General features: G+C 38.5%; 1 protein-coding gene across 1 annotated transcript in view; it reads right to left on the minus strand.

Annotated features, from left to right (window-relative positions):
- Nucleotides 1-2,679: 2,679 nt before the first annotated feature.
- The window catches only part of TRABD (TraB domain containing), a 19,794-nt gene continuing 9,703 nt past the window's right edge, over nucleotides 2,680-12,770 (minus strand). The window contains exons 5-9 of the mRNA XM_010003397.1: nucleotides 10,439-10,549; nucleotides 9,038-9,177; nucleotides 6,649-6,821; nucleotides 5,854-5,965; nucleotides 2,680-3,017 (exon numbers count right to left, since the gene is read on the minus strand). Coding sequence (XP_010001699.1) covers nucleotides 2,840-3,017; nucleotides 5,854-5,965; nucleotides 6,649-6,821; nucleotides 9,038-9,177; nucleotides 10,439-10,549 — 714 coding nt within the window. The 3' untranslated portion in view covers nucleotides 2,680-2,839. The remainder of the gene's footprint in view (nucleotides 3,018-5,853; nucleotides 5,966-6,648; nucleotides 6,822-9,037; nucleotides 9,178-10,438; nucleotides 10,550-12,770) is intronic.

Raw genomic sequence — 12,770 nt, forward strand, 5'->3', positions numbered from 1 at the left:
ACAATTCAACATGTATTTAAATTTTACAGGATGCTGTTAACACTGAAAGGACTGATTAGAACAGAAAAGAATGGACCTAAAACACTGATTATGTTACATAAACAGTACAACACACTGAATACACAACATTGAGCATTCATGTATGGACTCATAGGATTGTAAGTTCTGCAAATTCATCAGGCTTTCCAGTGCCACTGAGAAAACAGTGCATGTGTATGATCTGCCAGTTTGCAAGAGTGGGAAGATAAATTGCAAATTCTCTGTCCACAAATGGGCTCCTTGAAGAATCTGCTGATACGCTTTGTAAAAAGAGTGAAACAATGGGCCAAAGGTATTAACTGTAGAGAATAAATGAATAATGAACAGACAACTTACATCGTAATCACTTCTGGCTGAAAAAGTAAAACATTAAGTCTGCAAGAATGCTCCATGACAATCATTTAGCATTAGTCCCACCCAAGTTTAAGGCTCGTATCTAAAATTTACCTTAGAATTTTTTTCCTTTGTGTAAAATTACCTGAGCACAGATATCAAAGATCTACAGAGCTTTTAAAATATCTGCAGATACCTTGAAAATCTGTAGAGAACTTAAAGCAAAACATCAATATATTGAATTCTACCAGCTAAAAATTCTCAAAAACACAACAGCAAAACAGTATTTTGGTATGTCAATAAAGCCAAGAGAAAAATGAGCTTAAGCTTTTGCTTTCATCTTTTAAAAATGTACATAAAATGTAACAGAATTATTCAAATAGGACTCCTTAATTGTAAACAATACATTAAACCTTTACCAAAAAAATCAGGAATAAAAATTCAGGCAGTCACTCTAGTCTTCTATAAAATTTTTACAAATGCTGCTTTTCCTCTTGCTAGAAATGGCTGGTGATTTCTTAAGCACTGACGGAAAAAAAAAAGGACCTGCCTCCACTGTATTCTTTATTACCATTTACACTTGGTGTCCAAGAATTGCTGCCATTGCCATTTGCTACGTTTTATTCCCTGTGTAACTGCTACAACCTGCCCAGATCCAGAAGCACCTAATGCTGTCTTAAGAATTCTGCAGGATCAGGTTAGATTTAATAGGTTTAAAGAAACATGCACTTAAATGATTTTCTGCACTGGGACTTGGAATTTTCAAAGTGCAAGGCAGAGAAACAACAGGTTGTATGGACAGACCAGCTCCCAGCAAAGTCAATGCCATAAGAGAGGAGCATTAGACCCTTAATTTAATTTTAAAAGCTTGAAAAAGACAACACTGCACAGAAGATACATGTACGTACTTTCAGCAAACAATAGACTATACAGGAGGACTTCCAACACAGTGCTTTGGAAATATATCCTACTAAACATGGTTTGTTGACTTTATTGAACCAACTGAAAACAAGAAAGAACCCAAACACAAAACATAACATCACCTTTTCCTCCTCCTGCCTCACACACTGGTTCCTATATTTCATTCCCAAAAGATATTAACAGATAAAACATTCACTTCTAAGTGATGAGCAACTGTACGTGAGCCTGAGGAGCAAATGGGACTCTTCCAAATTCATCAGGTTAAAACTCTGATATGACAGTTACAGTTATTTGGATTGTTGAACTGGGACTAGCTGATTGCAAAGGGCACTTCACAATCACTGACAATCCTGAATAAGGGGTAAAAAAGATTCCTATGAAACAGAAACCTAGGATTAAAAAAAAAGAAATAGCTTGATGATGGATGGCTGTCTGGGATAATTAAGAAAGAAAATCACAGCAGTTTGAAGCACCCATAATTCTACATATAAATAGCAGATAACCCAAATGCTGCAGCTAGTTTGAAAAACTAAATTGGATGATGCTTTTCTATTAAGCAGATTAAAATATTAATCCACTGAGAAATTAAATTGATAAATAAAATATTTTCATGTATCAAAAATGAGGGGCAGGTATTATCAATTCCAGACTTCTTGTCCCAGTAATGAAAGCTCTGAGAAACAAAAGTAAATTGTACAGTAGTTCTAGTCGCTTAAATTTACAATACTGAATCCAACAGGATTTGGCTAAATAATAGTTTAAATACACTAATCTAGAAGAACAGAGTGTTCTGTAAACATCTGACACAAACCACATTGCATTCTGATGGCATGGCTAAACCTTCTGTATGCAGGAGAAAGACAATTCAACTAGTGGTGGTAACAAGGGATGCAATCTAAAGGCAACATTCCTGTTCTTCAGTAAGGCTTGTAAAAAATTTGAGCAGTGTACGTACGACAGCCTGTACAATTCTGAAATTTTTTGAAAGCTTGAATTTTTTTAAAAAGCCTAAATGTTTTAAGTATAAAACATACATTGAGAAGATGTCCTTCTAAATTACACGTAAAAGTGTCTGGCACCAGAAACAACCACTAGGTATTATTATACCTAAGGAAAAAAAATAATCACTCAAGAGAAGTGTCCCTGAACTTCGGAGCAGATACAGCCAATTAAGTTACTTTGTGTTGCTCTGTTCCTCTGGAAAGTAATGAACATACACTCTTTAAGCTGTCTGTACAGAATCATCAGCAATATATATTATATATACAGCAGGCATATATATAATATATATATATTTGTGTATATAGTTCTTTTACCTCAATCTAGAATCATGTTGTTTCATGCAACACACTTACCAGGAATCAAACCTATTCATTAGCTCATAGCTGGTGTAACTTTAGTATCAAATCTTCTATTGTAGAGCAATTCAGCATCAACCATCTCTGACTAGAATCCTCACCTCACTCTTCTTTCAGTCCAGTTCAGTTTTGTTGCCTCTATCACCCTTTTTCAGCCACCTTCTTCACATTGTGCCTTCACTCGACGTTCAATGCTGAGACCTTATTTCTGCCAGCTTCTGAAGGTAGCTCTGTGCTGGGGGCATCGAGAGGATGAACTGCACTGTCCTTTGACCTATCCGGTAGCAGCCATAACCTACCAGTCCAAAAACTGTTGCTTTTATGACAAATTTGAAAATCTTACTTGAAGCTGATGGAGGAGGCACACTGAAGCAAAAGATAAAAACAGTGTTAATACCCACATAGCTGGAAAAAACCCAGGCATTTTCTAACTAAAACAAGTACCTTCTCTCTCCCTTATAGTGCTGAAGACTTTCAGGTAACAGACATGTCACAAACAAACAAAATATTCTTCCATGTTCAAGGGCTACATCCAAATTAACTAGTAACAAGTAGAAAAAGCTTTATCATTACTGACGTATGATGCCACTCTTCATGGCTAGTGACCTTGACTTGCCCATCACCCTATCAAAATAACTAAGACAACAGCAAGACTAGACACTGTCAAACTGTTTGTAGTATTATTATGGATATATCTGTACAGAGACAAAAGTCGGAATAAAGACAGATACAGACTAAGTCCCACACCTGTACAGTCATCTGACTGTCATACAGGGTGTAATGGAAGAAAAACAGAAGTTGAATATTCTAGCTAATGCATACCAGGGCCTGGCCAGGTTTGTGCAGTCAGCCTTCTGGAGCCAGGCTAGAGGGAGCTGGGGGCAGGGGAGGTGTGTTTCAGCAAGGTGTTTCAATAAGGTGTGTTTCAGCACCTCTGGGTGCCAAGCAGGCTTACCAGCCTAGCTGCAGCTCCCAGCATGAGCATGTGGAGACCAAGCCCCTGCAGTACTCCTGGCCCCTAAAGCCCCACACAGGACAGAGGAGTTAAGTCAGGAAGGCTTCGCATGACTTTGCAATCTTCACACAGCCACGTGGAAGTCTCTTCACTGGACCAGTGGGACCAGGAAGGCAGAGGATCACAGGCACACCAAGTCTACTCCCGCCTTCAAGCAGTCATTCATTTAGTGTACAAAGTTACTATTACCTTCAACACAAAGCTAGCTTTGATAGCACAGCCACGTGCACACACAGCCCTGCATCTTCACTGCCAGGCTCTGCAGGAGCTCAGCTGGCCCTGCACGCACAGCGCGCAGACACTGCACCTCAGATCATTCTCTTAGTGGACAGAGAGGTGTCTGCACGTCGTTTCAAAGAGCCACAATTCCTCATATATTTATACCTAGAACGTGCTTCTAATACATTCAGAAGAATTCAGTTACAGGAGTGCAAAAACATTATGGGCAGACTCAAACCAAGCAAGATGCGTTGAGATTAGGATACAACTAGACTGAGTTCAGACCCATCTGTACCAAACCAAGGCAAAGTTATTACAGGTAAAACTACGTATTAAGGGAGTATACAGGAAGAGTTTTTAAAAAGCATACACATTGAACAAAGGCTTAAAGGCATCCCTTTACACCTTCTTACATGCTTTCTATTATTTCTTAATTCCATTCCCTCAGTGCAATTTAAAATTGTCAATTAATAACATTCTGAAGCAAATAGTAAGGTCTGCTCAGAGGCAGGTTCAATGCATGAACTTAAAAGTCTGAGGAATGTGTATGTTTCTATCCAGACAATTTCCAAGATCACTTTGCAACTTGTAAAAGCTAACTAAATAACTTTAACTAAATAACTCTTAAGTTTAGATAGGTGACAGCCACTAACACACAAAATCCCCTTTAACTCTGTTCTGTAACTGCAGTGCAACAGTATGAGGGGTAAAAAAGTTTAACGAGTCTCAAATACAGTAATCTTATAAATGTCATTTGCTTCATATTATGTTAGAAAATCAAGTTAATGCAATATTAATTTGTTATGAAAGATATGGTAACCATTCTACTCAGTTACAGCACTGGCAAGGCAAACACAAGACAATGAGCTTAAACTTTGAAGAAAAAAGACCCTCTACGTAAACTTGCAAACCTGTAGTCAGGCTTTTAGCTATTCAATTCTGTAAGGTCAATGATGCAACCAACATTAACCACAGAGTTGCATGGATTTGGGCAATCTCATTTTACAGGTTATTTGCAGGGTGAAGAGTAATATGGACAAATAGTTTCTAACTCCAGACAAGGCATAACTTTTAAAAAGACAGAAACGGCTAGGCAGGGCTTCTGTACATTGCATTCTTGGATTCAGACACCAAATCTCATATTTTAGATGCCTAAATATACCATTTAGGTGGGACACAGACTTTTATGTTTTTCAGAGCTTCTGAAGAGATGGATGAGGTGCTTACATAAACACAGTAGGGATGTGATAAGTTGAAGTGCCAATATTTTAAAGGCTTTAGTATCCTAAAATGCCACAGAACAGTATGACCAGGTTGTACTCTAATCCCTTCTACATTTCTAAGTCCTGACCTTTATGGTTTTATAGGATACACATCGTATGAACATTTTAGTTCTTCAATTCCTTCTTTTACAAAGCACATTTTAAAAGGTACTTTGGAGTAAGAGTTCACCAGATACGTGGCTTAAATCAGCCCATATTTAGGTATACATTTTTAAAATACATTCTTACTTACATATATCCAGTCAAAAAAAGGCTATGAGCACTTGTGACAGCAAGAGTGCCAGAGCCACCAGTGTCCTGACACAATAAAAGCTTTGAATATAACAATTTATATTTACCTAAGCTAGACTAGAAGGCTGTTTGTTTTCACCATCTTCTACAGATCTCATTTGAATTCTTAATTTTAAAAGCCTTACAGGCAGATCAATGAACTTTCCTTCTAGGGCATCATCTCATCTCTGCTTCCCTTGATATCTCTTTACTTTTTCCCTGATGTTTCCTTTTCCTTTGCTTAGTCACAATCTGCAAGCACTGCACAGCAAGTCAGTGAGCTGACAGGGAAGGGATGACAGTACTGATGTGACTTCAAGATGTGACAAACAACCAAAAAAACCCCAAACCTATTACTGTTGTCTTTTAGCAAGAGAAGCTATTACATCAAAACAAAGGGAAAGATGACTGTTACCTCATTATTTCCTGGATGTTTAAGTCAGAGTTCCAGTTCTTTTCAATTCCAGGTACATGACCCATGCCAACAACACCAACTACAACAGCTGGGATATATTTTCTAGGTTCAGCTGAGAAAGACAGATAGAAACAAAGGAAAACATCAGTAAAATAACTGATTTCAAGCTGTAAATAAATAGGTAATGTGAAAATTACAAACCAAAATTTTCCAGGAGGTAGATACTACTAGATATTAAAACTCTGTTACATACTTAAAGTTAATACTAATTTTACCTACTGCCTCTTATGCTGAAAGTGTGAAAAAAATCAGCATGGTTTCTGGATTTTCAGAACCTGGTCTGGGCTCATACTCCAGTCTCAGGATGAGGCTCAGCACATGAAAGCCAAGTTAATTTCTTCCTGTGCAGGTCATGTTTTTGTACTGTTTAGCAGGAACAGCCCTGGTCTTCATTGTCCCCTGAACAGAGGGGACAGTCAAAATGTCATTCCTGAAAGTTTTGGAATTGCCTCTCTCCAAAAGAAAACATGGCAAGTCACCACAATAAAAAAAATTCCCAAAATGAGAAAATAATTCACAGCATGAGAGAGGACTCATAATTCAGAGTCTACTGCTCTAGAAAAATTAATTTACTGAACAGAAGAATAAAATCCCTTTTTTAATTTCCTAAGCACTGTAATCTTGGTGACATGTGGCACACATGAACAGAACATCTCAGATTTCCAGACAACTGAACTTTGGACGAGTACACAAATAACACCTTGCTGGTTATGGTATCTGCTTTAAAGCAATTACTTTCTGAAGCTCGAGGTAGTTCTATCTGCTTTGCTGCTTGCTTCAGCATGTAGGTCAAGTAAATATCTCGTTCCGAAACAATCGTTCGATGAAGATCAGGAAACTCTCCAATCATTTCTGCCATCATCTGTTCCAGTAAATCCTTCTGTTTGCATTTCTCCACATCATCTTTACTGAAAGAAAGGTAAGTTTTTCAGTATCTGTTATGCTTTTAAAGCCCATGCAGACAAACCAGTGAAGACAAATGGGTATTATACATATTATTGACATAAAGCCAGACTCTACAGTTCTCCTCCCCTAGTTATTCCCAAAAGCAAAACTAACTCCCTAAACCTGTAAAACTGGATACCTAACAATGCCTCTACAGTGAGGTAAAGAGAAACAAGAGAGGTCACTTGCCTTTAGGCAGCGCAACTAGATTTTCAGCCCAGTTTGAAAGCTGACAACTCAAGTGAACAAAAGCAATAGGGCTTCCAAGGAAATAGTTATCACAGTGCCCCACTTTCAGTTTGCATTAACAAGCTTAGAAAAGGCAACACAGAGCACCCCTGAGGAAGAAGATCTGAATGCTGAACACACTCAGGCTCTATTTAAGGAACGAAAAAAGCACAATGTAAGGAACCAGTCTGTGGGGATGTTAAGAGATCTACAGGTTCCTAGTGTCAACCACAGGTCTTCAAGCAGAGAAGTCAAAATGATAAATCAATGCCCTGAACAGGAAAATAGGAAATGGGCAGGAAACAAATAAATAAAAACTGCAAGAGTAAACATAATGAGCTTTTGTATTTTTTATAGGTGCTGTTAACCTCCTGTTTGCACTCACAGCTGTGGTACAGTCATAGGCTGTACCAACAGAATCATCTGGTTTTGCATCACTGTCTACTGAAGAATCACACCAAATAAGCTTTCGTAAGTTTTCAAGACCAAAAGAGCGCTACACGTGTCAACAGGGCAGTGAAAAGCACAAATGCATTGCTAGCTTTTAACAGTTTAAAGAAACAGACTGACAGAAAGAAATTTGATGTTTAATTATTACTCAGTTTTCCACAGAAACTCATGCTGATGGCTGGATAAGTAATATCCCCCAAACAACTTCCCAGTCATGTCTTTCCTTTTCAACCCCTACCCACATGCTAGTTTTTAAAATCAGTGTAGCAGATCAATCAATTGTACAACAATTGAGATGTTATGTTTAAGCTTCAGTAGGAAGCTAGTGTGCAAATAACATAATTATCTTAACATTGTAATTAAAACCAAAATGTTCTTAGGATGTCTAAGAGGACAGGAGAAATTGCAGATAAATATATTCTACAATATCTCCCAAAATCCTGCAGTTTCATGCTAGTAGTAGACTAGTGAGTACGAAAACTCACTTTGCACATGAATTGTAGTTAAAGGATTGAAAGAGAGTCAAATTCATTTCACACATGAGCCATAACAGCAAGTATTTACAGGAAATGGCAGTTCAGTAAAGGCTAGAACTGGAAAACAGAAGATTTGATTGACCTGAGCTGTGGCCCAATTTTAAAAGCCTGGAAAAAATGCCATAGATCACTTCATGAGCTGTGCAGAGCTCCAGTCACGAGGTTTGAGAGAGGCACTGAGATTCAGGAACCACGTGCACAGAGAACCCATTCCTAGTAAAGCTCCCACCACTGCAAGCCTGGCAAGGGCAGACTGAATTTGGGAGGAGAGCTGTGCTTACCCAGTCATCCAGCTCAAGCAAGTTATCACACACCTGCTTGTGGCAAGAGGAAGAAAACGTGGCACAGGGATGTCTCTGCAGGGCAGGGAACCCAAACGGAGCAAGAGAACAGCTGTCTGATAAGTATTATAAGGCAAAAGTTCCTAACAATGTTTCTTTTTATAAAGGCAGTAATCATGAAGAGTCATGTTGTCCACAGACTTGTTTTCTCTTGTTCCAAAAATCCATTTAGAGAGCAAAGTCAGTTCTCAAGCTGCCCTGATCTAGATGCAACATAGCACAGCAGGCCCAAGGCCTTTGGAAATCTTAAGGAAGTGTAAATTAGCACTCCAAGGCTCTGCTTTCTTCTATTTAGAGTATCAGCACATGGTAGTGGGAAAATTTTAATTTTCAGCATAAATTTCCTCTTACATACACTAGGAATTTCTCAGTACAAAATATTTCACTTCATCTGGAAATAATGTATCAAAATATAATCAAAGAAAGAGCTGGAACAAGATCAAAAAGGCAACTTCTTTTTAGAAAATATGGATTATTGCAAGGTAGTTTGTATATTTACTTTCTCCCTAACTCCCAGTTTCACTATATCCCACTGGGCACTGACGACTTCCAGCTTGTACACTACAGTAAAACTGAAGAACTGAACAATTCACCCCAACAAACATACAGGGTAGTTATTCATACCTGATTGGGTCAGATAAAAAGCAAAGGCCCCAGGCAAGCTTGACTTTCTGCCACAAAGAAAGTGCAGCAATTGCTCTCTTAAATGTAACAGGGATGGGTCGGTCTCCAAGATGGAATTTACAGAAAGGTACTTTACTGGCCTGAAAGAGAAGATACAAATCACTAGTCATCATTTCATGCTGCAACACAGTACAACCCTCTGAAGAGAATGTCTTACTGTGTTACACAGAATATCTTTAAAAAGAGCAAATAGTCTCATACTTCAACATCAAAATATTTTGGCTTTGCAGTTAAAAAAAATTCCAAACTGCTACTTCATAAAGGAATACATCAGCTACAAAACACAGTGGGTATTACCGTAAAAACATTAGGTTGTAATGCCACCATCTTTAGGTCACTTTTACCTAAACAGAAAGATCCTGCTTATGACTACTTAAGGTGAACAGATGAGGCTCAGTATTTATCTGGGCCTGAATAAAGTCTAAGATGAAAACAACTGTGGTCATTTTGCTTTTACCTAGGACCTGTCAGGATCACCGACCTATCAGTTTGTCATGGTCAAATATATTCCAGAAGGAGCTTCCGAAACAAAAAAATTGATGCCAGATACCACATGACAAACTGAAGTAACCTTTTGCTGTAGTTTAGACTGACAAATTTTAGCACAGTACAAAATTCTTAGAAAATTCTTTCCTACGCATCCCTGTTTAAAAATTTCAAACAACCACTTTAAAACAGCACAGAGCTAATATATAATTTTTTTTCTTTCCCACTTATAATGGGAAACACACTGTTTCACAATGTTTCACTTTAATCTGAAATACTCAGGAAAATAAGCCTTGGCACAGTTTCCTTTTTATTAGGGATAAACACAACAACTTTTTCCAAATTCTTTAAGAGCTGTGTAATCTCAGATGTCCTTACTAGTACATAATTCACATAAAATAGCAAGATACATTCCACAAGGTGATACCCAAACAATCTTTCTAGATCAATGTTATATAGCTCATTAATGCTTTAGAGTTGGTTTTCACAGCCTGAAACCCTGAGAGCCACCAACAGTGGGAAACAGGATCCATATCCAGAATTAAAAGACCATTATTTAACAGGAACAAAATAAATGAATTATTCATTAAATGAAAAATTCCATCATAAATATCACTAGGAAAAACCCTTACCAATTTGAAGCCTTTTTAGCTTCTTTCATGTCACTTAGGGCTACAAACCTCTGTGTTTTCAAGTACACCTTGAAGCCAAAGATGAGTCTTACTACTTCACAGGCTTCAGCACAAGTATGGTCAGAGTGCTCTTTTCTAGTCACTAATAAATGGTATTATTTAGTTCAAATCTGGGAGCAAAGGCCAGTAATCTGACCTCAGAAAAACCGTTTCAAGTTCGCACCTCTTTGAAAGCCTCCCTGAACTCTCCTCCTGGGGCCATTCCCAGCTGTTCTGTGATGTGAGCAGAAACCTTCAAAAGCAGCATCTGCATCAATCCAGACATGACTCCATTCTGTCAGAAGAGGGAGAAAAAACATCAATAAACTGGATTTCTGAGAAGAATGCACTGTTTACGGTCATGTAAAACACACTTAAGTATTTTTGTGAAGAAGCAGCACTGAAGCTACCTTTTTGGAGCTAACTCACTGAACAATACAGTTCTTATGTCAATTTGTATTAGTTGTAAAGTAGTTTTTCACTTCAGTGTGTGGCCAAAGTATTCTCTTTTTCAACAAAAATGCATGGCAGAGTCAACAAAGGAGGGCAGCCAGACTCACTTCACTCTGTACTCCATCTGCTTGAAGAAAGTGTCTGAATACCTGAACGGTAAAACAGTTCATACTGTACATTTAATTTTTCTTGATCTACCTGGCTACAAAAAAAAAAAAAAAAAGCCTGCAAGAGTATATTCCATTGAATGTGCAGAGAATGCTACATTATAGAGATACCAAAAGGGAAATAGCTACTGGTTTAAGCATAAAAGTTTCCACAATCCTATGCAACGCTGGGCTGGTGACTGGGTAGCTTAACAGACACATAAACACTGAGAATTTCTTGTTGTGCAAGAAACTTGTCATACTTTACACTTCAGCACATAAAACATTAGAAAAAAATCTCAGTCCTGAGCATGATTCACTCCCACAAGCAGACTTAAGGCCCCTCCTAGCACAGTTTATTTCCTTTTTAACAGAGACTTAAAAGGAAGACTCTTCTAAAAAGAAAAAAAATTATCCTATATATACTCATGCAAAATTTCCCTTATCCTTTTAACAAAAATGAAAAATAAACTCAAACAAATCCACTCAGAACTGTTCCTTCTGCCCAGCTTTGGCTGCCAACCAGTTAATTATCATAACTAAGGCTCAGTGGCTGAGTGTTACTTATCCCCAAGCATAATCTGTATCTTGGTCACTCCTCTCCTCCAATTTGGTATCAGTTCATGCTGCTACCAAAGAGGCATTATTCCCTCTTCCCTTGCCAAAGGTTAATTTCCTGCTGCATCACCAGCCTCACCCAACTGAAGATAAGGTTACGCAGGATGTCTTGAGTTGTAGTAACTGCCTAAATTCTCAGAGGAAGATCCCGGTCTCTGTTCCTTGCTCCCAGGGCCATGCCCAAATGATGCACCCTGTGCCAGATCTGATGCTTGTGTGACCTCTCCAAAGGCTGGGCTGTAAGGCACTTTCTGCAGTTAAGTGGGACTCAGGAATTACTGAGGTCCAGAACTGGCAAAAGAAAGGAGCTACTTTCAAAGGCAGTTGTTTACCTGCTCCATCATGCTACAAAATAGCAAGCATGGCATAAAGACAGGGAGCAGGGCTCCTGCAGAGGGGAGAGACAAGGAAGAAAGAGGGCCACAGAAAAAGAGGTTCCAGTATCCTTGGGATTCAGTTCAAAAGACTGCAGGGCAAGGGTTTCCAGAAGTTCAGAGAAGATGCCCACAAAGAAAACTAGGATAACGCAGCCTGAGGTCACTTGCTGGATGGTTTACCCTTCAGGATTGATATATTTGAAGTTGAATCTTTACAGTGTGACAGAAAGATTCTTCCAGCTGGCTAACAGAAGGATGCACCTCTGAAGTGTACCCTAGTATTTGTGCTCTTAACCCGCACAAAACTTGGTGCCTGCCACATTTGCTCAGCAGCAATGAGATAAAAGATGACAAGCAGCCATACGTAGCAGCAACCAGCAACAACTGGTCACCAGAAAGTGTTCGGGGATGAAGAGCAAAATATACAAAAAATGATGGAAGGAAAAAACTAAAAGAGGTGATTAGCAATACTAGATTATTCAATGTCCAGTAAAGGATATCTGACCACCAAAGAACATTAAACCCTGAATGGTTGGCAATAATTTCACAGATTAGATGCAACTGCAGTAAACACAAAGCAATGTACAAGTAGAAAGAAACTTAACTGCACAGGCAGAGGGATGTAGAGCTACTAGCACACAGGAGAGAGAAAGCAAAACACCAATTTTAGCAGCCCAGTGTTCAATAGCAGTCAGAAAACAAGAGTGCAAGGGATTACCAGGAAGGGAACAAAACAGAATCAATGCATGGCTGTACAATCTTTAGCAGATTCCTGTCTTGAAAACAACAATTAAACTAGAAAATGTGCAAAGAAATACCATAAGAAGAACAAGAGTTTAAACATATTAAATACTCATGCAGCTTAGAAAAGGGTGACTGAGAAAGATACACTCGATTGGACATCATGACTAGTATGGAGACA

The sequence above is a fragment of the Chaetura pelagica genome, unplaced genomic scaffold (assembly GCF_000747805.2).
Source record: "Chaetura pelagica isolate M959 unplaced genomic scaffold, ChaPel_1.0 scaffold57, whole genome shotgun sequence".
Classification (NCBI taxonomy): Eukaryota; Metazoa; Chordata; class Aves; order Apodiformes; family Apodidae; genus Chaetura; species Chaetura pelagica.